General features: G+C 43.8%; 2 protein-coding genes across 6 annotated transcripts in view; one reads left to right on the top strand and one right to left on the bottom strand.

Annotated features, from left to right (window-relative positions):
* HDAC11 (histone deacetylase 11) overlaps positions 1-3,608 on the bottom strand; it is a 30,866-nt gene extending 27,258 nt beyond the window's left edge. Inside the window, exon 1 of one of the 5 annotated variants that reach the window (XM_061619028.1) lies at positions 3,553-3,608. In XM_061619028.1, coding sequence (XP_061475012.1) covers positions 3,553-3,554 — 2 coding nt within the window. In that variant the 5' untranslated portion in view covers positions 3,555-3,608. Of the gene's footprint in view, positions 1-2,952; positions 3,054-3,152; positions 3,461-3,552 lie in introns of those variants that run through there. The other 4 variants (XM_061619030.1, XM_061619032.1, XM_061619029.1 and 1 more) reach the window with 4 other exon arrangements.
* Positions 3,609-13,651: 10,043 nt separating this feature from the next.
* Positions 13,652-25,360, top strand: LOC133380867 (uncharacterized). The gene is made up of 2 exons (XM_061619023.1): positions 13,652-15,309; positions 19,590-25,360. The coding sequence occupies exons 1-2, from the start codon at positions 14,664-14,666 to the stop codon at positions 20,099-20,101; spliced, it is 1,158 nt and encodes a 385-aa protein (XP_061475007.1). The 5' UTR covers positions 13,652-14,663; the 3' UTR covers positions 20,102-25,360.
* The last annotated feature ends 1,849 nt before the right edge of the window (positions 25,361-27,209 follow it).

The raw sequence follows: 27,209 nt of genomic DNA, 5'->3' as shown, positions 1-27,209 counted from the left end.
GCCAAAGTGTTAATACAGGAAAACACATTCCACATTAATGTTTCCAAATTATGTAATACTTATACTTTGATTATAAATTTAGTTATTTATTTGTAGATTATTTGTTGAAGCCTTTCTTTGCCAGTTATTATTTTGCCCGTTAGAACACGAGATGTGGAATGATGTTAAATGCACAGAACAGCCAATTAGTGTTGGAGTGTAGAAAAGCTATAGTATAACATGGAGAAAGATCATGGAACTTTTTTCCTTCCCTAAATGGTAGGATTTTCATGATATAGCAGTTTTCTGTTCCAAGATATTTCCTTAAGTATTGATTCTTTTAAAGTATTGGTTGTTACATACTGATACTTGTTTATCCTTGAATATCCTTTGCAGCAGACACGTTTAACAATTCAGCATTTTGCAGCTTAATTTCTTTAATCTTCTTCTATATAAGAGTTCCACCAATGTTTGTTCAGAATGCACCCCATTTGCTTACTGGTCTAGGGAATGTTTATTATTATTATTATTGTTGTTGTTGTTGTTATATCCTGCCCTTTCTCCCAAAGGGAGCAAAGGATGACAAAGAAAATCTTAAAAATAGACTTTAAAATGTATGAAAACCTCTTTAAAAACATTTTAAAACATCTTTTTTAAAAAAAAAGCTTTAAAAACATCTTAAAAAGCAGTTCTAACACAGACGAAGGCTGGGATGTCTCTACTTATTCTTTACACTGGCTGCAAGCAGAATGGCAAACTGAAGTGAAGAACAGTACGTAGGCTAGAGCTGGGTCACTGATTTGAGCCTGAGGACTATATTCCCTTGTAGGGAACCTTCCCAGGGCCCCATGCCAGCGCCAGCAGGCCCAGAGCCAAAAGCGAGCAGGGCAAGAGGCAAAAATGGGCAGAGCAATGTATGTGACTCTTACTTTTGTAAGCTACATTACAACCATGCAACAGTCTGAAGCTTCTACATGCACACACAACCCATACACATCTCTCCGTCCTCCATCCAGACAAGCAAGAGGCATTATTACAGTTGAAGGACACATTCCAACCAGATAGTGCACTCGAGGGAGGTATGGAGCAGGGCTAGTGAGAGGTGTGACCTGGACAGAGAAGGCGTGGCCTGGGCAGATTCTCAAGGGCCAGACAGAGGTCTGCATTTGGCCCCAGGCAAGAGGTTCCCTGCCCCTGACATAGGCCCTGTCTATACTTGAGCATATAAATCGGCAGTATATACCAAATTTTCACTATTGGCCAACATAACCCAATATTATCTATTCTGACTGGCAGAGCCTCCAGAAACTCAGACAGGGGTCTTCACAGCCCTGCTACCAGAGATCCTTTAACTGGAGATGCCAGGGACTGAAACTGTGCCTTACTGCTTGAAAAGCTTGTGCTGTACCAGTAAGCTATGGACCCTCCCCAATTTGTTCCTTGAATCTTAACTTAGTTGCTATCTCTCCTCAGATATCATTTGCTTACTATTTAGTGAATCTTTTCCCTACCTTACTATTCCCATCTTTCTGTAAGGCAAGAATGCAGCTGATGTGAAAGGAGGGTCAAGATGGCTTACGATCCTCATAAGAAATATCCAGTTTTACCAGGTGTCATTTTGTGGCTGCGTTGGATGCTGGAGATTGTGGGCTTGGACACCCACTCTCTCACATAATGCGCAGCCTCTAGAAAAGGCTTCTTCTCATTTTGATAACTCATTGTTGATGAGGGACTGCCTGGAAGTGCAACCCTTCTGCACAGCCCAAAAGCAGATCATTTGGCTCTGCCCATACAGAGCAACTGAGCACAGCTGGCAGATGCAGACTGCACGTGAGGAATAACTGTTGTGTGGCAAGACAGTCTGCGCATTTATAACGGTTGGTTGTACCTACGTACAATGCTCTTGACTGTCTCTGAAGTGCTCACATCCCCGGTATTTTGTGCTCTTCATTCACAGGGCAGCTGCTGAATAGTTAATGTCACTGGCCCAACTGCCAAGTGTTTAAGGCAGAGCTATATTGTACATGAAGCATATTAATAAGTATCCAATAGACAGACTCATGGTATAACTGGCCATTCTCAATCAAAACTGATGATATAAATGAGATTAAAACCAGTGGAAATTTCCTCATCAGAAGCAGATTTTTTTAAAAAACAAACAAAACATGGAACAAAAACAATAGTCCAGCAATTTAGCAAAAAACACCCCAGCACAACAAATAGTATTGAGCCTGCCTGAATTAAAACTTGTTTTCCATTCAGCAAACTTCATTACATGTTATTATACTAATACATATAAACAGAGAAGGCAAGAATTTGTGGAAGTTGTACAATATCCTCCCCACGGAGGTGCGTCTGGCACCTTGTTTATTGTATCCATTGTATTCTAAAGATGCACCTCTTTAGCCTGGCCTTTGACACTTGAGATGTATATTTTCAGTACTCACCCCATTCTTGTGACAGTAATTTGTTTTTATAATATTGTATTTTTAAATTGCTGTAATCATTTTGAGATTATGAAAGGCAAGTAAGAAATCTAAATAATGATGATGATTTCATAACATAATCCTATATATACAACTCAAAAGTAAGTCCCACTGATCAATGGGGCTTACTCTCAGGTAACAGTGCACAGGACTGCAGCCTTAAGTTTTATTTCTATCATGTACAGAATACAGAATGAGATAATCATATACATTATGTATCTAGGTTCATTCCAGAAATGAATGTTGTTTTAATTTTAAAACAATAGGAAACATTTAATTCAGCATTAACTGAAGTTTATTTCATGTCACTGGACTAATATTAGAAAGAATATTAATTCTAAATAAAAGTTTAATCCTTAGCTAAAGGCCACAAATAAATTAAAGGGTCACTCCTCAAAAAGGAAGGCTCCTATTTATTGCTATTTGTTTTTAGGAAAACCAATTGCTGCTTTTGCATACATCTAATTTAATTGAACACATTGCTTACCATTTCCCCGTCAGTTTTTTGTTATGTGCCTTCAAGTCCTGTGTCTATACGGGTATGTATATATTGTCACACACACACATATATACACACACACACAACATGCAACTGGTGAAATGGTCTACAAACGTTTACACGCCATAATCTTGTTTTATTTTTTCCATTCCTCGTTATTACTCTCTCGAGTCAAGAGGCTGCAGTACCTACGTCGTCGCTGCTTATTATGAGACAGGGCAGAGTAGCCACAACAACCGCTTAAAGACGACGCAGCTGTGTGTTTTTTGCAGTTTAATACGGGGCTAACTATACACAAGAGGCCTGGGAGTTTCTTCCCTTCCTACCGTCGCCTCTGCGACCCCCACGCCCGAAATGGCGCCCCTGAGTCCTGCGCCTACGATGAGGCAGTTGAGAACGGGCAGGGAGAGGGCGCCCCGACGTCCCTTCGCGTCGCCCTCTGCCTGACCCATCCCCCTTAGAGACGACGGGGGCAGCACGTCCGTCCTCCGCTTTAACCTGAAAAAGCTCCTCCCTCCTAACATGCCAAACCGGCCTCTCCCCCGCCCCGCTCTCCGGGCCCAAACAATCCAGTCTCTCGTTACTCACATGATGCCCCTCGATGGTATATATCGCACAAGGTCTTGACTTGTCAGAAAGCCATACCTAGATGTTACTGAGCATGCCTGGTTTCTCTGAGCATGCTCAAAGACATCGAACGAAGCCACCTGCCCTTACAGTGCCCTCATTTGCGGTTCTATTTCAGTATTTTATTTCTTTTATTGTGCATACCGGCGCGTTCATATCCCACATTTCCTCCAGGGAGCGGGACACACAGTTTTTTGTTCCCCATCCGCCTTTCTGTTTTATCCTCAAAACATCCCAGTTAGGTAGGCTAGGTTGGGACATAATAAGGGGCCCATCAAAGTCACCCACGGTGGGCACAGGGGCAGAGATATAAAGATGTTAAGTCTCATGAAGCACGTGAGAGTCAGGTTTTTTTAATTGTAAAAAAACAAACTGGTATCATATTAATCTTCCCTCATAGCCAATGACTTGCAGTTTCTTGCCTTTTGGTACACCATGTGGTGTAGCGGTTAAGGTGTTGGACTATTACCTGGGAGACCAGGGTTTGGATCCCCACATAGCCATGAAGCTCACTGGCTGACCTTGGGCCAGTCACTGCCTCTCAGCTTCGTGAAAACCCTATAAGTCGGAATCAACTTGAAGGCAGTACATTTACATTTTTTAGAGATGTGAAGTCCTAGGTGGGGGGGAGAAAAAACTGGGAGAAAACATTTTTCTCTCCTCCCCCCATTCTTTTCTGGTTCTTCCCCAAAAAACTGAGGGGAACTGAAAAATGGGGGGGGGGGAGAGAATGGGTTTTAAAAAAAAAAAAACCAGTTTTTCCCCCAGGGCCTTCATATCTCTATGGGAATCATGTGGGAATCAAAGGGCTTAAAAGGGCTTTGCCTTGCCTAGATTTTTATTTAACATTTATTGATTCAATAACTCACACAACACAACTAATTTATTATTTATTTATTTATTTATTGCATTTGTATACCGCCCCATAGCAGAAGCTCTCTGGATGGTTTACAACAATTAAAAACATTAAAAACAAATATACAGATTTAACTAATAATATTAATGATGTCATGAATACTAAATTGAACTGTGAATGAAGAGAGTTGTATCCAACATTAGCCATACTCAGGTTAGACCTACTGAAATTAATGGCCATAGCTAACTTAAGTCAATTAATTTTAATGGGTCTGCTCGTAAGTAGAACTTAGCTGGATACAACGCAAAGTATTAAGAGATTACGCAAGCAACATTTGAAAGATTAACCAGTACTCCACTATTGTTATACCTCATTGCGGGGGAAGGGACAGCTTTCAGCACAAGGTTATACACAGCAAGCCATCTTGGCATTCCCAAATCTAAGCCTGGAATATGAGACCCCCAGGTCAGCAGGCACTCAACCAGCTACTGGGGAAGAACAAAGGTCAAGTACAAGTGACTAATGACGCAGCTGGGCCAAAGCCAAAAGGAAGCCCAGAGACTAATGCACACCGATGTGAGAGTCTGGAGTTGTATGATGCACACAGTAGGAACATGGAATGTGAGAAGCATCAGCCAAGGAAAGTTAGAAATTGTCAAGCAAGAAATGGGACATATCAACATTACAATACTTGGCATGAGTGAATTAAAATGGACAGGAATGGGACATGTTCAATCAGGCAACTACAAAATATTTTATGCAGGAAATGAGAAATTAAGAAGAAATGAGTTTGCTTTAATAGTGAGAAGTGATGTAGCAAAAGCAATAAGGAGCTATAATGCAAGGTCTGTGCGAGTTATATCAATGTGATTAAATGGGAAACCTATTAACATAACCATCATCCAAGTCTACGCTCCAACGGCAAATGCAGGAAAAGAGGAACTGGATAATTTTTATGCAGAAGTACAGGAAGAAATTGATCACACCAAAACAAGATGTGCTGATAATCATGGGGGATTGGAATGCAAAAGTAGGGAACAGAGAAGAATTAGGAATTGTGGGGAAATGGGGCTTAGAAAATAGAAATGAAGCAGGAGAAAGACTTAATGAATTCTGTGAAGCCAATAATTTGTTTCTCGCAAACACATTTTTTGAGCAACCGAAAAGGCGACTACAGTAGGGCCCCACTTTGCGGCACTCCGCTTTACAGCGTTCCACCGATACAGCGGTTGTGAATTGCAGAAAGGCCCCACTCCTACAGCGCTTGTTCCGGTTTTACAGCATTTTTTGGGCATCGGGCGCCATTTTTGTCAATGTTAATCAATGCGTTCCGCTTTACAGCGGATTTCGCTTTACAGCGGCGGTCCGGAATGGAACCTGCCATATGAGCGGGGCCCTACTGTATACATGTGGACATCACCAAATGGTCAATATAGGATTCAAACTGGTTATATAATTGGTAGCAGGAGAAGTTCCATATTTTGTGCAAAAACAAGACCAGGAGCAGACTGTGGCACAGATCATGAACTGCTCATATCAAAAATCAGAGTAAAGCTGAAGAACAACAAACCAATCAGAATGCCAAAATACAATTTAAATAACACCCCAGAAGAATATAAAGATCAAATAAGGAACAGATTTGAGGCTTTAAACTTAGTTGACAGAGAACCAGAAGAACTATGGAGTGAAGTCAGAGACATTATCAGGAAAGAATGCAAAAAGACAATACCTCTAGTTAAAAAGAGAGAAGGACCTCAATGGATGACTGAAGAAACTGTTAAAATGTTTAAAGAGAGAAGGAAAGGAAAAGGAAAAGGAAACAGAAACACAGTTATAACCCTAAATGCAACAATACAGCAACTAGAAACCCTGGTTGAACTGTGGAATACAGAAATGACCCGGGCGATTGACATGATTGCTCCTGAGCGCCCTCTCCTGTGTAGAGCTCGTACAGCTCCATGGTATACCCCAGAGCTGAGAGCAATGAAACAACATAGGAGACGGCTTGAGTGCAGATGGAGACGAACTTCTGGTGGATGCAATTATACACTGGTAAGTGCCTATGGTAAGATGTATTTAGGGACAGTGAGGGCAGCAAAAAAACAATATTTTCCTGCCACTATGAAATCATCAATCTGCCGCCCAGTGGAGCTCTTCAGAATTGTCTGGGGGCTATTACACTCTGACCCCAGGGACATGGTAGAACCATCTGAGGCCCGCTGTAATGAATTTGCTAGGCACTTCCAAAATAAAATCTTTAGCATCCGCCAGGACTTCAACTTCAGTGTTATAGCAGGTGAATCAAGCGAGGTATCCAGAGCACAGCCTTGTCCCGATTTCTTGGATAAATTTCAGTTGGTGCAGCTTGAGGACGTTGACAAAGTGCTTGGACAGGTTTGTCCAACCACTTCTGTGCTGGATCCTTGCCCTTCTTGGCTAATAAAAGCTAGCAGGGATGGAACAGCTGGCTGGGCCAGGGAAGTGATTAATACTTCTCTGCGAGAGGGGGTGGTCCCTGGCAGCCTGAAAGAGGCAGTAGTCAGACCATTCCTAAAGAGACCCTCCTCGGACCCAGAAAATCTTAATAACTATAGGCCTGTGGTAAATGTTCCATTCCTGGACAAGGTCTTTGAACGAGTGGTTGCGGGCCAGCTCCAGACACTCTTGGATGAGACCGATTATCTGGATCCATTTCAGTCGGGTTTCAGGCCTGGTTTTGGCACGGAAACAGCCTTGGTTGCCCTGTATGATGACCTTTGTCAGGAGAGAGACAGGGGGAGTGTGACTCTGTTGATTCTCCTTGATCTCTCAGCGGCTTTCGATACCGTCGACCATGGTATCCTTCTCGAGAGACAGGCTGAGTTGGGTGTCAGAGGTACTGCATTGCAGTGGTTCCACTCCTACTTGGCAGGTCGCCTCCAGAAGGTGGTGCTTGGGGAACATTGCTCGGCACCCTGGACTCTCCAGTATGGGGTTCCACAGGGGTCAGTTCTGTCCCCCATGCTGCTCAACATCTACATGAAACCGTTGGGTGCGGTCATCCAGAGCTTTGGAGTGCGTTGCCATCAGTACGCTGATGACACGCAGCTCTAATTCTCCTTTTCATCTTCTTCAGGTGAGGCTGTCAATGTGCTGAACCGGTGCCTGGATGCGACAATGGACTGGATGAGGGCTAACAAACTGAGGCTCAATCCAGACAAGACTGAGATGCTGCTAGTGGGTGGTTCTTCTGACCCGATGGTGGATGTCCAACCTGTCCTGGATGGGGTTGCACTCCCCCGAAGGAGCAGGTTCATAGCTTGGGGGTTCTCCTAGAACCATCTCTGTCACTTGAGGCTCAGGTAGCCTTGGTGGCACAGAGTGCCTTCTACCAACTTCGGTCGGTGGCCCAGCTGCGCCCCTATCTGGACAGGGATAACCTGGCTTCAGTTGTCCATGCTCTGGTAACCTCCAAGTTAGATTACTGCAATGCACTCTACGTGGGGCTGCCTTTGAAGATGGTTCGGAAACTGCAGCTTGTGCAAAATGCAGTGGCCAGATTGGTAACAGGGACCAGACGGTCCGAACATATAAAACCGATTCTGGCCGGCTTGCATTGGCTGCCTTTATGTTTCCGAGCTCGATTCAAGATGCTGGTTTTAACCTATAAAGCCTTACATGGCTTGGGACCACAATACTTGATGGAACACCTCTCCCGACACAAACCCACCCATACACTACGCTGAACATCAAAGGCCCTTCTCCGGATGCCTACTTGGACGGAAGCTCGGAGGATGGCAACAAGGGAGAGGGCTTTCTCAGTGGTGGCCCCAAAATTATGGAATAATCTTTATGACGAGGTGCACCTGGCGCCATCACTGTTAACTTTTCGGCACCAGGTCAAGACTTTCCTTTTCTCCCAGGCATTTTAGCATGTGTTGTTAAATTGTTTAAATTGTGTTTTAAATTGTTTTTAAAATATGTGTTTTAAATTTGTATATGTGTTTTTAGGTACTGTAAACCAGTACCTAAGAGAGCTTCGGCTATGGGGCGGTATATAAATACAATCAATCAATCAATCAATCAATCAATCAATCAATCAATCAATAGTACCTAGGAACAAAGAACTATTACAATAGTTATTGTATAGAAATAGAAGAGGACAACAAAAAGGGTAGGACAAGAGCCCTATTCCAAAAGATTAGAGAAAGGGAAATTTAAACCAAGGGTAGGGATGTTGAATAATCAGCAGGGGAATACACTGACTGACTGAGACGAAATAAAAGGAAGATGGAAGCAATACACTGAAGAATCTATAAAAGAGATGCCAGGATGACAGATTCATTCATGGAGGAACCAGATGATGAAGAACCAGAAATTTTAGAATGTGAGGTGAAAGCTGCTCTTAAAATACTTGGAAGAAACAAATCACCAGGAATAGATGGCATACCAATAGAGTTGCTACAAGCTACTGAGACTGAATCTGTCCAAATTTTGAGAAAAAATTGTCAACAAATATGGAATCCCAGGGAATGCAGTAATTATCGAACTATTGCCTTAATATCCCATGTAAGTAAAGAAATGCTCAAGATTCTACAACAAAGGCTTTTACCATATATGGTGCGAGAAATGCCAGACGTCCAAGCTGGATTTAGAAAGGGAAGAGGCATCAGAGATCATATCACAAACATACGTTGCATAATGGAATGGACCAAGGAATTTCAGAAGAAAATCACCCTGTGCTTTATAGATTACAGCAAAGCCTTTGATTGTGTAGATGATGAAAAACTACGGAATGCTTTCAAAGACATGGGGGTGCCACAGCATCTGATTGTCCTGATACACAACCTGTACTCTGGACAGGAGGATACTGTAAGGACAGAATATGGAGAAACCGATTGGTTCCCAGTCAGAAAGGGTGTGACCCAGGAGTGTATTTTATCACCCTACTTGTTTAATCTATACACAGAACATATCATACGGAGAACAGGATTGGACCAAAATGAAGGAGGTGTGAAAATTGGAGGGAGAAATATCAATAATTTATGCAGATGATATCATACTCTTAGCAGAAACCAGTAATGATTTGAAACAAATGCTGATGAAAGTTAAAGAGGAAAGCAAAGCAGGACTACAGCTGAATATCAAGAAGACTAAAGTAATGACAACAGATTTATGTAACTTTCAAGTTGACAACAAGGACATTGAACTTGCCAAGGATTATCAATACCACAGCACAATCATTAACCAAAATGGAGACAATAGTCAAGAAATCAGAAAGCGGCTAGGACTGGCCAGGGCAGCTATCAGAGAAATAGAAAAGGTCCTCAAATGCAAAGATGTATCACTGAACACTAAAGTCAGGATCATTCAGACCATTCAGATCATTCAGACCAGGATCATACTATGTATGGATGTGAAAGTTGGACAGTGAAAAAAGCGGGTAAGAGAAAAATCAACTCATTTGAAATGTGGTGTTGGAGGAGAGCTTTAAGCATACCACGGACTGCAAAAAAGATAAATAATTGGGTGTTAGAACAAATAAAACCAGAACTATCACTAGAAGCTAAAATGATGAAACTGAGGTTATCATACTTTGGACACATAATGAGACGGCATGATTCACTAGAAAAGACAATAATGCTTGGAAAAACAGAAGGGAGTCAAAAAAGAGGAAGGCCAAACAAGAGATGGATTGATTCCATAAAGGAAGCCACAGACCTGAACTTACAAGATCTGAACAGGGTGGTTCACAACAGATGCTATTGAAGGTTGCTGATTCATAGGGTCGCCATGAGTCGTAATTGACTTGAAGGCACATAACAACAAAATCTAAGCTAGATGGACCAGGCCAGGCCTTTCTACCTCTTAAGTGCTGTACTATTGCCAGCCCACAGCCTAGAGGCACACCCTGGCCTTGTTTGCACATCATGGTAAGCCAAACTGTTTGGCTTAGCATGCCATCCAAAACCAGGATTATGGTTAAGGTCTCTCCTTCTTAACTGCAATCTGTAACCACAGCACAACCCTTGGCTATAGACCAGCCTTTCCCAACCAGTGTGCCTCCAGATGTTGTTGGACCACAACTCCCATCTTTCCTGACCATTGGCAATGCTGGCTGAGGCTGATGGGAGTTGTGGTCCAACAACATCTGGAGGCGCACTGGTTGGGAAAGGCTGCTATAGACTGTGGTTAAGGAGGAGAGACCTTAACTACAATCCCAGGTTTGGACAACACACTACGCTAAACTTGGCTTAGCTACCACGCTATGCTGAAACGATCAGGGAGAGCAAAGGGAGCCAGCCAATTCGTGTTGTCCTGGTAAGACATACTTTGGCCTACTGTAATGTACAAACCAGGCCAGAGAGGGATGTTTGCACATGTACAGAACTATGTGAATTACAGTAACACTATCTTGCACATTCAGCTTGACTTGTGGCATACTTGTCACCACTGCCCCGTAATATGTCCTTCCTCTTAAGGATCACCATATATATCATTTGTACAAATGCCCTTATGTTTCCCTGGGCCATGCTGAAAATTTTGCACTGGATGACAAATGGCAATGTGTAGAAAACCATGGACTACATCATAGTTTGGGGTGCAGCATGCACTTTGCATGCAAAAGATCCCAAGTTAAGTCCCTGGTGTCTCCAAGTAGGGCTGTGAAGATACCCATCTGAAACCATTGAGAGCTACTGTCATTCAGTGTCAACAGTACTGACCTAGATGGACCATACCTGACCTTATAAGGCAATTTATAAGGATGTGGGTTGGTGGTTCCCAAGTTCGGATAATTAGTCAGTTGCCTGCTTTGGATGGGGCCGTACTCTCTCTGAAAGAGCAGGTCTGCAGTCTGGGGGTGCTCCTGGATGCTACAGGCCCAGGTGACCTCCGTGGCTAGGATTACCTTTTACCAGCTTCGGCTGGCAAGACAGCTGCAGCTGTTTCTGGACCAGGATAGCCTGACCACTGTTGTTCATGCACTGGTAATCTCCAGGCTGGATTACTGCAATGCGCTCTATGTGGGGCTGCCCTTGAGGTTGGTCCAGAAGCTGCAGCTGGTGCAAAATTCAGCGGTGATACTGCTCACTGGGGCAGGGTATCGCCAACATGTCACCCCGCTGCTGAAAGAATTGCACTGGCTGCCCATTACTACTGGGCCAATTTCAAGTTCTAGTCTTGGTGTACAAAGCCCTATACAGCTTGGGACCAGGATACCTGAAAGACCATCTTATCCTTTATATACCCAGTCAATCACTGTGCTCTGCAGGTGAGGGCCTCCTGCAGATACCATTTTATCAGGAGGTCCATTCCACACAACATAGGAAATGGACCTTTAATGTGGCCGCACCTACCCTGTGGAATTCCCTCCCCTTAAATATTAGACAGGCGCCATCTCTGTTATCTTTTGGGGGTCTAGTGAAGACCTTCCTCTTTCAACAAACCTTTTACGTTGAGATCTTAAAAAAAACAATGTTTTTAACCTTTTTAAAAAAGATGTCTTGACAGCTTTTTAAAAAATGTTTTTAAAGTTGGTTTGTTTTAACGTACTTTAAAGTTTGTTTTTATGATGTTTTAGTGGTTTTGGTGGTTTTGTTTGCTGCCCTGGGCTCCTGCTGGAAGGGCGGGATATAAATCAAATAATAAATAAATAAATAAATAACACTTCCTGTGTGCTCAGGTGTGCACTATAACCCCACACATTTACTCAAAAATAAATCTTACTTGTATCCCGTGGGCTTATTTCCAGGTAAAAATGCACAGGATTGCCTCCTTAGTTACAGTACAGGATAGAAACTGAGGGCACATTTACAGCAGTATGTTTTCCTGGGAAACATTTTAAAAATCTTCCAGAGAAAAAGGGATACACCTGGGAACAACAGTAGAAAACATTATTCTAATTAACACCTCAGGTGCTTCCACACACAAGTTTATTATGGAATTGGTGCTTCTCATTCCCGCAAGATTTTGTAGTGGCCAAACAACGTCATCAAAATGCCAGCCTGTGTGTTTATTCTACATTTAATCTGGAATTCTCCTTTCTGTGGCAAATCAAGTAAGTAAAAATAATCCATTATACATTGTCAGTCACTGCTAGTGTAGAAGCCTGTTAATTCTTTTCTTTGGGATGGGGGAGTTTGTCATGTGTGTGATGACATTTCTGTGCATGATCTCTGCCACCACATCCCTAATGCTGTTTGCATCTCACCTGAGCTGAGGACAACCTGAGCATTCCATTTCTGGCAGTTCTCAATATCAAAAGAAAGACACCTTATTACCAGTGACTGCTGCATGCTGAATGCACACCCAGTTTGAAGGAGCTATTCCCTCAGGATCTGTGGGATTACCTGGAATATTGTAATCACAGTACATGTTATTATTATTTATTGAATTTATATCCCGTCCTTCCCCCCAAAAGAGCCCAGTGTGGGAAACATAAACAAAATAATTCAACAAGAAAAACATACTATAAACAGTTAAAAACATTCCAAAACACAATTGCAATTAAAAACATTCTAAAACACAGTTTAAAATGTTGTAAAACACAGCTTAAAAATATTCTTTCATCAGTGATCTTCAAGTTACCAGGAACAGTCCCCTTCAGCCATCAAATGCCTGGGTAAACAAGAATGTTTTCAAATTCCTCCTGAAAGTTTATAGCCATGAAGACAGACACACTTCATTGGGGAAGGTATTCCACAAACCAGGAGCCACTACTGCAAAGATCCTGTCACACTGGACTTTTTTTTAAAGAAAAAATTAATACAGAGTTGTTGTCAAGGCATCTTTATCACTCTTGCACCAGCCTTAACCAGGTAAATATCACCCTTGCAGAAGACTTCAGAATTAAAAACTGCGCGGGGGGGGGTGAAAATATATATTGTTCCCCCACCCCAAGTGATGGGGGAGGGGGAGGGAATCCTAGTCCTTTAAAACTCTGATTGTATGAAATATGTAGTTTTAACAGAATGGATTGAGTGCCCTCTAGAGGGCAAAAAAAAATAGTTTGAAAACCACGAACGAAGGTATCGGGGAACGGACAACTTTTAAGGCAGCAGAAATTAACATCGGGGACTCTTGCCAGGAGGAAGATCAGAGACTCCTGCAAGCGCTTGCAACACCGGCCACCCTCATCCGTATGGCTTTCCATTGGCATTCCCCTCAATTCCTGTCCCCGCGATATTGGAAGCATTCCAGATCCCTCTTCCGCAATTTCATACGTTCATGTCCTTCTTGCCTCCTAAGCAGCCCTGGAACATCCCCCCTCCCCACCCCACGGCATTAACTCCTGTCACTCGCCATTCTCTCAGTTGATATGTTCATCTTTTGCACTCCTCCGAACTCCAAAAGTTTGCAAGCTCTTTGAACGCTCTTTCAGGGATTGATCCGGTAAGAAAAGAAAAAAGCACCGATGTTACCCATGTCGCAGCGCTGTCTGTATCTAATGAAACCAGCAGCGGGAGAACAACGACTACCCCTGCTGAATTTCAAAGAATTCTCCAAGGTCAGCATTCGATTTAAATTATATTCTTAGCTGGCTACTTTCCTCTCCCCTGCAGGAAGGTGGGCATCCAGAGGCTTGGAGAGAACACAAGCAGAGGCGAGAGCACAGAGGGACACAGAGGCTTTCCTTGGAGACACAGTACATTTCAGAAAGAAACGTCCCCTGATACAGCTATATGCTTTAATGAGGCTCTGTGTTGCACGCTGTAGACGTCTCGCTATTTGCCGCATGCAAAAGACAAGCCACAGCAAACTGGGAAAGGGGTGTGTGGGAAGCCACAGCTGGGATCCCTTCCTCTTCCTGTCTGCAAAGGCAGGGTGGATCCATTGCTTGCGGTACTCGCCTCCGTCTCCCCGCCTTGCCTATTGGTTCGCTGCGTTGATGCTTCCTCCTCCCCTTGGAAAGAGCCACTCAGTGGGTTGATGGATGTGATGTTGCATGCTAGGATTGGCCATTCCAAGTGCCTGAAAGAGAATCTTCCAAGTCCCGTTCAAAGCTCCACCCACGACGTTACTACTGACTAACAACTGTTCATGTGAACACTCGCTTGTGCAAAAGATTCCATCTTGGCTTTCTTCTTGTGGCCTCCTGTTCTATGCAAGCTCTGTTATCTTTCTCCAGGTGTGGTTTCTGGGTCTTTTGATGAAAGTTTGGCACTTTTAAGGCATTAGAGATCTGGAGCTGTTTGCAGTTTGGTGCTCATTCTTTGTTGACTAGGCCAAAGCAGAAATGCCACATACCCCTCGCCAGCGCTTGCAGCCTCGAGCTCCAGTTTGGTCAGAGAAGGAAACCCGGGATTTCCTTGCCCTTTGGGGTGAACTTTTGATTCTCAGGTGGATCGAAAACCGCCCCCCAAACAGCGACATCTATGAGGACCTCTCTGCCCAAATGGTTGCCAGGGGTCATGAGCGCAACGCTTCACAGTGTAGGAACAGGGCCCGGGATCTGAAGCGAAGTTATCGGAGGGCCAAGGATGCACAAGTATGCGCTGGTGCAGAGCCAGTTTCCTGTCGCTACTTTCGAGAGCTGGATCAGATGTTTGGCGGTGAGATGGATGGAGTAGCCAACCGAAGCCTGCCGAACATGGATGGGTCCACCCGAGTTGTTGTGAAAACTGAAGATGCGGAAGACATGGAGGCCCAAGGCTCTGAAGAAGAGGGCAACCAAATGACCCCACCCAACACCCTCTCGAGCATGGACCCCGACACGGACACTGAAACAGAACCGAATTTGGGACTCTCACGAGAGCTGGTGGCCACTGACCCAGATGTGATTGAAACCAGAATAGGGGAGGAATGTCCCGAAGACAAAGCATTGCCTTTATATGGACAACCAGTTGCTGGCCCCAGCGAAGATGGACACCATCCTGTTACTGGTAAGCGAATGTTCTGTTATTGTGCTGGCCTTTGCAGGGGGCTGTCAGCTGTTTGGCTCTTTCCTACAGTTCTGTGTCAATCAGCTGTACAAGCCCATGAAAACTTTTTCTGGGATGTCACTGTAGTAGATGCTGACTCTTGTGAGGTGCTGTGACCTGAATTTTCTGCTGTTTAGAGATCCACGTTAGATGTGCCTTGCCAGAAAAGTGCAGACTTGAAATTTGGTGTCAGAAAAGGAGCTTGCGTTAGACTGGATGCTATGCAAGCCAGCTCAGTTAGCTATGAGTGCCATATGGAGCTATGTGTCTTAAGTTCAACCAATTTTAGTCAAAATGTGAGAGGGAGGGGATTGGGAGGGTCTGAAGGAGGTTGGCAAGGAAACTACTTAGATTTTCATCCCAGCAGCCAATCAGCATTAGTTCTGGGCAATCACAGTTCCACCCTGGCAAATTGATTGGGCTGTGGGATAGGCTGGCAAGCAGACAGGAAAAAGTAAGGGGGGGGACAGGAAGGGCAGAGAAAATGGAGGAAGGTGGGAAAGTGTCTGTGGGGAGGATCTGGCTGGCTGGAAAAGAAAAGGGTTATTGGAAAGGGAGAAGCTCAGGGAATGAAAGCAGAAGTGCAACTCTAATTCAGCTTAATGTAGATACATGAGTCTTGCCAAAATATGTTCATTTCAGATTTGTTCACATTCTTGGTTCTCTAGCAATACGTATACATTCATTCCCAGAGAAATAGGTCACGAGCGTTATAAAACCACCTGACATGTAGGAGTCAAATGACCACCCATAGTAATTGCAGTCATTGGTTTTAGAGCAGGGGTTCTCAAAATGTGGTCCGTGGACCACCGATGGTCTGCAAACTTTATTCAGGTGGTCCACAACATGTTGTGGACTTGTGGTTGAAGCTGGGAGGCAGCACATCCATCACATTAAATAGTATTCGTTGATTTTCAATTATATTTTATTGCTTCTCATATTTCTCAAAGATTGTATTTTGTTGCATTGCAGTTTGAACTCTATGGAATTCAAATTGTATTTCAGTAAAAATACAATATATGAGAAATAAGCGGAGCAATAAAAATACAATTGAAAATCTTACAGCATTAAGCGTAGCCCATTACAATGGCTACAACAGTATCATGACCCCTGGGTCAGAGTCGGGGCTCAGAGCTGACTGCTGACAATAGGGAGACCATTACACCTGAGGCTATTGGACAGGAATCACCAGAGGACGTCCCAGCCCACCAGGACCTATAGGGCCAGAACCCAGACCTTCATGGCCACCTTCCCCTGAAGAGCCTGATGCCTCCCATCGCACATCAGCAGTCTGGTGGTGCAGAGAGCATATAAGGAGGGAAGGTGTGGAATGGAGGAGTGCCTGTCTTCAGGCCAGAGGGTTGACTCTTTCAGGCTCTGGAGTTCTCTACAAGGGGTGGAGTCTGGAGGAGGCAGACTGGAGACAGAGGCTTAAAAGGCCTCAATTTACACCCAATCCTTGTTGAAACTAGGGATGAGAAAGAGATTTGATTCAGTTTACATTTCAAGGTGAATTTATCAAATCTGCACTTTCCAAAACAACATAACCAAAACACCGCCATCCTTCAAAATTCTCACTTATCTGAATTTTGTGATGCAGTTCTCCAACTAAGCAATGTTTGAAAAACAGCATATATTAGGGGAAAGTGTGCATCAAAATAGATATATTGGTGAAAATAACATACAAAAATGCACTATATTAGGAGAAATTGTTTGCAAAACTGTGTACATTAATCAAAACTATCTACAAAAGTGTATTTAGTAGAAGAAATTCTCACTAAAATGCTGGAGAATTTTCATGAGGATTTAAAAAAAAAAACCCGCAAATTGCTGCAGAAATGTGGAGAACCAAATTTAGAATTAGAAAAACATGAAACTGAGAGAACCGAAATTGACAGATCCTTCCATCCCTAGTTGGAACAAGTTGCTCACTTGGAGCTATCCATGGTCTGGCAGCCTTGCCTTGTTTCTACTTGGGATCTAGCATCAGGCCAGAACATGACAATCAGACAGAAAAAGCATTAAGTGGTCTGCTAAGGCCATCAGCAATTTTCAACTGGTTTGTAGGGAAGGGAGTTTGGGAACCACTGGTTTAGAGACTTAACCCTTATATTGGGTTAATTGGTTAATATATCAGCAAAAAGTAGTTACATCAACTATGCTATTCTCATACTGCCAACGACATTAATTTTTTTATTTGCAAATTTAAAAAAGGAGAAAGAAAAAGAAGAATTAATTAATTAATGTTTAAGATAGAAAAACAATAAAAAGAAAAAGAAATAATATTTGAATAATAGTAATAATAAACCACCATCAGTTTACATTATGGCTGCAATAACATCAGTACATGCATCTTAAGTTACACATATAAGTTAATATAAGCCCTCCAGAGGTCCAAATAGATATCCGTGCAAAACTGGCATCTGTATGAAATATGTTCAAATGTTGCCACACCAATGAGGTCCTCAGTCCATTGTGTAATAGATGGTGGGTATTTATCCTACCAGGCTCGAAGTACAAGTCTCTTTGCAACTATAAGGGCTTGCAGAATCCATTAACTCCCATACTATAGAAATAAAATTTAAAAGTACATGAGCATCTGCAAATATGAAGGATTTCACTACAGTACAAAATTAATGCGGATAACAACTTCAAACTAAAAAGAATATATCAGTGGACAAGCCCACATCATATGCCTCAATGAGGCCTCGCGAATAACATTAATGACTGCTAATAGGTGAACAATTATGCTTAGTCACATGGTAAACTCTTCCAAATGAGATTAGTAATATGCCATTGTTATTTAGTTACTATTTTATTAAGAGCATTTACAACTTGCCCTTCATCCCAGTAGATCCCAGGGCAGGGTACAAGATACAGATTCCATAAAATTATATAAAAACTGCTACAATTCTTAAAAAGCTAAGAATAAGAGTAACAATTGTACAGCAGGCTACTACCACAGTTAATACTGCCTTAAAACATTGAAAGTGCCTGAGCAAACAGTCTCTTTACTTGATGCTGAAATGACAAGCGTGTCAGCACCAAGTGCTCTTCCAAAGTGCATTACACAACACAGAAAAATAACGCACATCCAACAGTGACATGCAACAGTATGTAATTAGTTTTATTTAATTTATTTTCATATTTTCTTACATTTATATCCCACCTTTCTTCTGTCATGGAACTCAGGGCAGCATGCGTGTGGTTTCAAGGTGGTCACCGATCCAGGCACATACCTGTAAGACAAAATCAGTGTGGACACTAGCATCCAGGGATAATACAATGAGATTGGCAGGACACAGGCACCTTTTCTTGCCGTATTAAAGATCAGCACAAGAGATGGCTTATTATTATTATTAATACTAATATTAATATTATTATTAATATTATTATATCCTGCTCTTCCTCCCAAAGGGAGCCCAGGGTGTCAAACAGATGGTAGTGCATTAGAAACATCTTAAAAACAAAACATCTTTAAAACAACCTAACCTTGCTCTTTATTAAATATTTTATCCCACTCTCCCTCCAAGGAGTTCAGAGTGGCATACATGGCTGTCTCCTACACACCATTTTTTCCTCACAACAACCATGTGATGCAAGTTAGGATAAGAGGCAGCAATGTGGCCAAGGTCATAATTGTCTCAGGTGATTGACAAGTGGGTGGTCCCACCCACCTGTCACAGCTGGCCTGCAGGGGTGGCGGGAGATAGTGACCATGCAGGATTGAACTCCCTGCGCATCAGGTGATGGGTGGGGATTTCAGTCCTGCTTTCTGCAGGATTCAAGGGTGCAAGAGAGTTCCGTGCTAGGAACTCTCTCGGATACCACAACCAAGCAGGATTGAAGACTTCTGTTTGAAGTCCAGCTACATTTCTACCTGCCCTATATCTGACATCAGGTGTGGGACAGGTTGGTGTGGTTTGGGGAAAACAGCCTCATGGGCCAAATGGGGAGGCCTGGCAGGCCAAATTTGGACCACAGGCTGGAGGTTCCCCACCCCTCCTTTAATCAATACACAACACTGACTTACTGTACCTTTGTAAAGCTGTAGGCTTAAATCTCTGCTCCTTGAAGCTACCCAAACAAAAATAGAAGGTCCATCACAGTCTCAGCTACCCTCTGGTCTCCAGCCTTTGTAACTGCCAGCCAGCTGGAACTGAGTGATGGGTAAAACCTAGCAATTAATAGAGCTGTCTAACCTCAGGTGCCTAATCGGATCTCCTCATTTGCCCTTGCAGGCAGAGGCAGGCGAGATAATCCCCTGGGGCGCCCCCTGACAACAGCAGAGAGGATGGCGTCCATGCGGGAGAGGAAGAGGCGGTCTCATGAAGAAATGATGCACGAGATCATGACTGACTACCGGAGGACCTGGGAGACCATGGAGGCGCTCCACGAGAGGGGCGAAATCAGCGCAGGGGAGTTCCGGGAGGCCATGCTGAGGGAAATGCTTCTGGACAGGGAAGCCAGGACACGGGAGGCCCAACTAGATCGTGAAGCAAGGGCTAGGGAGGCCCAGTTGGATAGAGAGGCGAGGGCCAGGGACAACCAGCTGGAGAGGGAGATTAGGATTAAGGAGCTCAACATGATTGAGGCAGAGCTTCAGCGCACCAGGGATATCCTCCATCCCATGGTTGATGCCGTGGTGTCTGTTGCAGAGGCCTTGCGTGCGACGGGCAGTATACAACGGCAGCCTCGCCAGACACAGCAAAGTGGAGCGGGTACCTTTTTGGAATTGGAGGGTAGCAAATAATTCCCCACCCCCTTTTTTTGGCAGCAGTATATATAGTTGGACAGAAGGAGGGGATAGCAAGAAGGAGACGGAGTGAGAAAATGGCTCCCTCAGGAGTTCTAAACACTACAAATAAGCTGCGTTATTCTTCAGGAAGTTTCCTCTTGCCTTGTAACAACAAGCTCAGCTGGATTTTGCTTGCCTTCCGCTGCCCCAGTTTGTCCACAAGTTAGAGATATCATGTAATGTGGTGTGATTTAAAAAAAAAAATGGTTAGAAAAAGACTTAACCTGTTGCTCCAAATCTGTACTTTTCCCACAGCCAAGTCAAGGACTGGGGATTGAGCAACTTGTGTTACCTGGTGGCTGTCTCTTGGGCAATGTTTTGCTGCACGAAAACCTTGAACGCATAATTCATTTGGGTATACCCAAACGGGAGTTTTCGGTGTTTGTACACATGTGTATTATTCATAGCTTGTTCCTTTTACCAAATGCAGAGGAGGGACAACAGGAAAGAGCTCTCGCCTTCAAGCCTTGCTTGCAGACTTCCCATAGGTGTGTGTCTGGTCACTGTTACAGGCAGGATGCTGGACTAGGCAGACTGTTGGTCTGATCCACGCTTTTCTTAATAAGGGTGGGGCCTCTCCCCAGTATGTAAACAGAGGGCATGGCTTTCCTTGGATTTATAATGTTTTGAGTGTGTGGGTTGATGTGTGATATTGTACAGATGGGGGAAATTTGAGGTGTCTTGTGGGAAAGTGGCCTGAAAGCAGGGTTGTGTGGCTGTACCCTGAGGTTGCAAAGCAGGCAGTGCCGGGGAGTGGGGGGGAAGGACCTGTAGCCCACTAGATGTTGTTAGATTCCAACTCCCATCAGCCCCAGACAGCATGGGCAGTGCTCAGGGGCAATAGGAGCTATTGTTGAGCAACATCTGGAAAGCCACATGTAGTATCCCAAGAAGCTCATAATTTCCTTATTTTTGAAAGGGCACAATCTAGGCCCAGTAAAGCACTTTTAAGTCCTGATTATTGCAGTGGGAGGGAGCGGTGGGGCAGATGTGGGGAGGGTGCATCCTTAACTTTTCCCATTGAGATCCTTGGACATTTTAAAGGAATTAACTTTGGATGTGTTGTACCCCAAGATTTCTATCCCTTAATGCTGTGGAGATGGACTTCAGTGTATAGCACTCATGCCTAGAGAATTCTCAAGAGGCCACAGGAGGGATGATGAGCAAGATTCCTAGGTATGAGCTAGGTAGGGATCAGTGCCACACCTAGATTTTTGCCTCTCTTGGTGACTAGCTGAAACAGAATCAGCTGTGCTTCATCATCCAGCACGTTCATTTGTTTAATTAATAAAGGCAATGGACTTATGCTTTTCATGGCCCAGAATAGTTGATTCTCCTTTTTTCTTTTTAACCAAGGCTGCATGCATTCTCCCTCCCAGTGGGATGGGTAAAAACCTGGGGTGCAGTAGGAAGAACAGTTAAAAAGCAAATGGCAGGCAGCTGACTTTTATTGGCTCACTTTAGTGCATTATTTGTAAGGCTGTATGAAATGTTCTACATCTGTAGGGTCAGTGGTACCATGCAATGGTACATGCAGCATTTGATCAAGTCAGAATTTGATAGTGTTAAGAATTTCAGCTTAATTTAAAAAAGAAAAACAGCCAAAAACCAAGTGTCCGGTTCTAATAGTGGTTGCTTGGAAATCAGTGGTTTATGGGGGCTTGCTAGACCTTTCCTTGAACATGGTTTTACCTGCCCTCTGTAGTTTTCCACTTCTTTTCCCCCATGCCGTTTCCTGTCTCCCTGTCTGCCATCTGATTCCTTTCCAAATCCTTTCCCACCAAATTCATTAATCCTTTAATTTTGGAGCTTACAAAAATTAGGAAGTGGGGGCAAATCTTTGTAAGCTGTATGAATGTAGTCAGAATGCAGAATTTGAATTTCTGTGTATTTGTGTGTACTTGGATTATTTATCCTTTTGCGTGTGGCTGTATAGAATGACCACCACCCTCAAGATTTCCTCCAGAAAGGCACTCCCCCAAGAATGGCCCTCTGCTGCAACATAGGCCAAGCAGCATTAATTTTATATGTTTACGGTAGACCTACATGTTACAAATGGCATTCCCGTGTCAAGTTTCATCCCTCCCCTACTGTAATATGTCACATTTCTACTTTATCTAAAGCAGTTACTGGAGAACATGAGGATGCTTTTGTGCTCACGTCTCTATTTGTGGGCTTCCCATAGATATCTGGCTGGCCACTGTGGGAACAGGATGTTGGACTAGATGGGCCTTTGATCTGATTCGGCTTCAGGGCCCTCCTTATGTTCTTAATGTCTCAAGTTCAACTTACCAAATGTCCTGACATGACAGTGTGTATTTCCCCATTCTCCCTTTCCACAACATGTGCTTGCAGGCTGTAGAAAGCTCATAATAATGGCAGCAGGATACAGGGTGAGTAGACATTGGTGGGGGTGAGGGGCAGATTCAATAACATAGGTAGGGATGCCTTTTTTCACCAACCCTCCTGTGCTCTTTTAAACGTTGTCCTGTCCCAAGGTGACAACATTCCAGCCCGATATCCATTTGCCATGTTTGTACCCATGGCCCCTTGTATACACTGTTCATGCTGCTATTTGTTTGGTTCACATGCTCTCGGGGAGTGGCAGGGGGAGAACATCTTACTTTTATGGACACAATCTACTCTGACCTTTTCTGCCAGCAACACTAGGGAGTTGTAGCCACCAATATAGTTGGCTCGTTCAACTCAGTATGTCAAATACAATCTTCTTCTGTCCCCCCTGCCCAGATTGGTTCCTTCTCACAGCCATCTGTCCACCAAAGGTCTCTTGCTTATCTACTCTTTTGTGGTCAACAACACATCACCACCACCCCTCTCTTTCAAGGACTGGTGTAAGGTTACATTCCCCAGACTGCTTCCTTCTTGATCTCTCAGTGCACCCTTCAGTCCAAGGAGATAAAATCTTTGGCCCTCCAGGTGATGTTGGATTCCATCTCCCATCATCCCTGACCATTAGTCAGGGCTGGCACCAGGCATGACTGGGCCCTTGGACACCAGTCTGCTCCAGGCGCGCAGTGCCCACACACACGCCCCACCTACCTCTCCAGTTGCCTCATATGAATGCTATACATGCTGTGCATGCATGCCTGCCATCAACCTAGATGGCAGCAGGGGTGTCAGCCCCTTAGGGAAGCCTCCGCCACGAACTTGGTTGATGGCAGGTATACGCACGCAGTGTGCTCAGCATTCACAGCATGGGAGAGGTAGGTGGGGTGTGCATGTGGGCTTACTGAAGCCCGCATGGTCTGTATGGGAGGGCTGCCTGAGAGCTGCCTCTCTGCAATCTGTGGCAGGGCTGGGAATCCACACAGCCATGGGTCGTGGAACGGGAGCACTACCCTCCCACCCTAGGGAGGGGCCCTTCAAGGGCCCTCAGCCAGGGCCCGACCTGGATGTCCTCTGGCACTGGCCCTGCTATTGGCTATGGTGGCTGGGCCTGATGGGAGTTCGAATCCAACAATATCTGGAAGGTTGCAAGTTCCCATTCTGCTATAGTCCCTTTCCTCAGACTCTGACTGTTCTTCTCATCCCCTTTTCAGAACCCTGCATCTTAACCCACTGCTTCCTCACCACCTTTTAGCCCTGCATATAAGCTCTCTTCCACTTGACTTCTGACTCTCTTCCACTTGACAGTTTCCCTATCTACTCAACCTTGTTGCCTCTGCTCCATTTATTTTCCTTTGTCTCTGTGTGGCCTTTCCTACTGGCCATTCACTTCCTGCACTGCAGCTGCTTGTTTTGTTCTCTTGCTGACATCTTCACTTTGAGCAGTTAGGTTTATAAACATTCTGTGATATCACAGCAGTTGGGCCAGTGGCTAGGAAACGTTGTCAGGTGCTATCCAATCCACAAGATTTTAGTCTCATATGTCATGGGAAGGCACATCATGCTCTCTGCGAAGAATTGTGGTGGAATCAACATTCCTTGAATCAATACTTCACTGTCTCTTTCACTGCTTATTGCAAAGGAGGATAAAGATTGGGAAGGGGGGTCAGTAAGAGACACAGGAACAAAGGCCTTTCTTTTTTGGGGGGGGGATAATTTGCAACCTTGGAATTGCCCTTTCATCAGTGGCATGCAGTCAGCACTGACAGAACTGCCCAGGAACTTAGCTCTTACAAAGATATTAAACTAATTTAGGTTTAGACTTAATGCAGTCGAACAATGAGACTTGCTATCTAGTTTGTTTTTTGAATGTGAATAAACTGTTTTTATCTGAACATCTTTGTGTGAAGGATGATTTCCAGCACCCCAGCCACAGTTTAAGAGGTATTAACTGTGAGCTCAAGCACAGGTTATGTCCAGACAGCTCTAATTTAGGGTGTAGGGTGTAGTTCTTTGAAGTGCATCACTCATGTTGCAGAAGATCACTGTGTCCCAAGACACTACTAGCTAACCTAAAGAAAATCCTGTTTCTCAGTTGCTCTAAAGCAGAAGGACTAATTCCCTTATGGAAGGACCCATAGAAGATCAGAGCAGCTAATTTTGTGATGGGTGGGAATACACAGTAGGACTTTTCTAATAAAACAGCTGCTCCAATCTTTCACGCGTCTCTAGTGATGTGGGTTTTCTGGGAAATTTTGTATGGGGAAATGTTCTGGATAATTTGCATTGTAAAATGTTAAGATGCCCTAGTTAAGATGCTCTAGGCCAGTAATGAGAAACCTTCAACTCTCCAGATGTTGGTGAACTGTAATTCTCTGTTGGTCATGTTTGCTGGGGCTGATGGGAATTGTAGTTCAGCAACATCTGGAAGGCCAAATGTTCCTCACTCCTGCCCTAGAGAGTGATCTAATTAGCATGTTTATTCTACCTTAGTAAATAAAGCTTAAACAAAAACGTTTTTTGTCCCAATACACCATAAATGTTTCACCCAAAATGTTTGAGAGAAATTAAAGCACACTTGAATGTTATATTATGTAGATTTTTTAAATACTGTAAACATTCAAAGACAATAGCCTGTACTTACCTTACATTGTTTAAATTTAAGAAAAAGATGTTAACAATCAATTTTAGCAACGCAAAGAACTGTGCATTATATGCTGGCTCATGTACTTACTAGGGATAATCACCTGAAAAACATTGATTACAACTTTAAAACTGCCCAGCTTGCCTAATATTGTACTTGCAATTGGCATCCATTCATTGTTACAAATGAACATATGAAACAAAAAAATTTCCATTGAAAAATAAAGGACTGTCAAAATTTCCACTTTGGAAAAAGTTCCCACTCTACATTACCAGGTGTATTCGCTTCAGACATTTATCACTCAATCACACAGAAAAACAAATGAGCAATATTTCAAAACTTTCAGGGCTGAATCTAACAAAGCATGGGACCAAATTTCTGCTATTGCAATGGAACATATAAAGCATATAGATAGAGGTGATCCAGTGGACATAGTGTACTTAGACTTTCAAAAAGCGTTTGACAAGGTACCTCACCAAAGGCTTCTGAGGAACCTTAGCAGTCATGGAATAAGAGGAGAGGTCCTCTTGTGGATAAGGAATTGGTTAAGAAGCAGAAAGCAGAGAGTAGGAATAAACGGACAGTTCTCCCAATGGAGGGCTGTAGAAAGTGGAGTCCCTCAAGGATCGGTATTGGGACCTGTACTTTTCAACTTGTTCATTAATGACCTAGAATTAGGAGTGAGCAGTGAAGTGGCCAAGTTTGCTGACGACACTAAATTGTTCAGGGTTGTTAAAACAAAAAGGGATTGCAAAGAGCTCCAAAAAGACCTCTCCAAACTGAGTGAATGGGCGGAAAAATGGCAAATGCAATTCAATATAAACAAGTGTAAAATTATGCATATTGGAGCAAAAATTCTGAATTTCACATATACGCTCATGGGGTCTGAACTGGCGGTGACCGACCAGGAGAGAGACCTCGGGGTTGTAGTGGACAGCACGATGAAAATGTCGACCCAGTGTGCGGCAGCTGTGAAAAAGGCAAATTCCATGCTAGCAATAATTAGGAAAGGTATTGAAAATAAAACAGCCGATATAATGCCGTTGTATAAATCTACGGTGCGGCCGCATTTGGAATACCGTGTACAGTTCTGGTCGCCTCATCTCAAAAAGGATATTATAGAGTTGGAAAAGGTTCAGAAGAGGGCAACCAGAATGATCAAGGGGATGGAGCGACTCCCTTACGAGGAAAGGTTGCAGCATTTGGGGCTTTTTAGTTTAGAGAAAAGGCGGGTCAGAGGAGACATGATAGAAGTGTATAAAATTATGCATGGCATTGAGAAAGTGGATAGAGAAAAGTTCTTCTCCCTCTCTCATAATACTAGAACTCGTGGACATTCAAAGAAGCTGAATGTTGGAAGATTCAGGACAGACAAAAGGAAGTACTTCTTTACTCAGCGCATAGTTAAACTATGGAATTTGCTCCCACAAGATGCAGTAATGGCCACCAGCTTGGATGGCTTTAAAAGAAGATTAGACAAATTCATGGAGGACAGGGCTATCAATGGCTACTAGCCATGATGGCTGTGCTCTGCCACCCTAGTCAGAGGCAGCATGCTTCTGAAAACCAGTTGCCGGAAGCCTCAGGAGGGGAGAGTGTTCTTGCACTCGGGTCCTGCTTGCAGGCTTCCCCCAGGCACCTGGTTGGCCACTGTGAGAACAGGATGCTGGACTAGATGGGCCACTGGCCTGATCCAGCAGGCTCTTCTTATGTTCTTATGTTCTTTAACTGCCCTCTTCTCCCACTCTGCAGCCCTCTCCAAAATCTCCGGAGGGCTGGGGGCATAGCAGGTGGGGGAAGGAGAGAGGCTGCAGTTATTCTCTTTGGGCAGTGACTTTGTTGGATACAACCTATATCACAATTGTTAGCCCTGGCTCCAAGTGGAGGATCTTCACCTTTCAGAGCCTGCAAGGCATAAAGATTGGAAGAGGCCCAGCAGCTACACTAAAGACTGGTGTGAAGAGAAAGGCCCCTACCCAAGCCTCTACCCAGCAGTTATCTAGGGTCTGTCAGGGAGGCTACCCAAATGACTCCTATCTAAAGAGGGTAATGAAGAGTTGCCCTAATCAGTGG

Source organism: Rhineura floridana, chromosome 3 (genome assembly GCF_030035675.1).
Source record: "Rhineura floridana isolate rRhiFlo1 chromosome 3, rRhiFlo1.hap2, whole genome shotgun sequence".
NCBI classification, from domain to species: domain Eukaryota; kingdom Metazoa; phylum Chordata; class Lepidosauria; order Squamata; family Rhineuridae; genus Rhineura; species Rhineura floridana.
Note: the sequence above shows the minus strand (reverse complement) of the source record. Positions and strands in the feature narration are given on the sequence as shown.

Coding starts and splice junctions, on each gene's coding strand:
- LOC133380867 (XM_061619023.1), top strand. CDS start 14,664: ATGCCACATACCCCTCGCCAGCGCTTGCAGCCTCGAGCTCCAGTTTGG. Junction 15,310..19,589: donor TGGACACCATCCTGTTACTG/GTAAGCGAATGT, acceptor TTGCCCTTGCAG/GCAGAGGCAGGCGAGATAAT.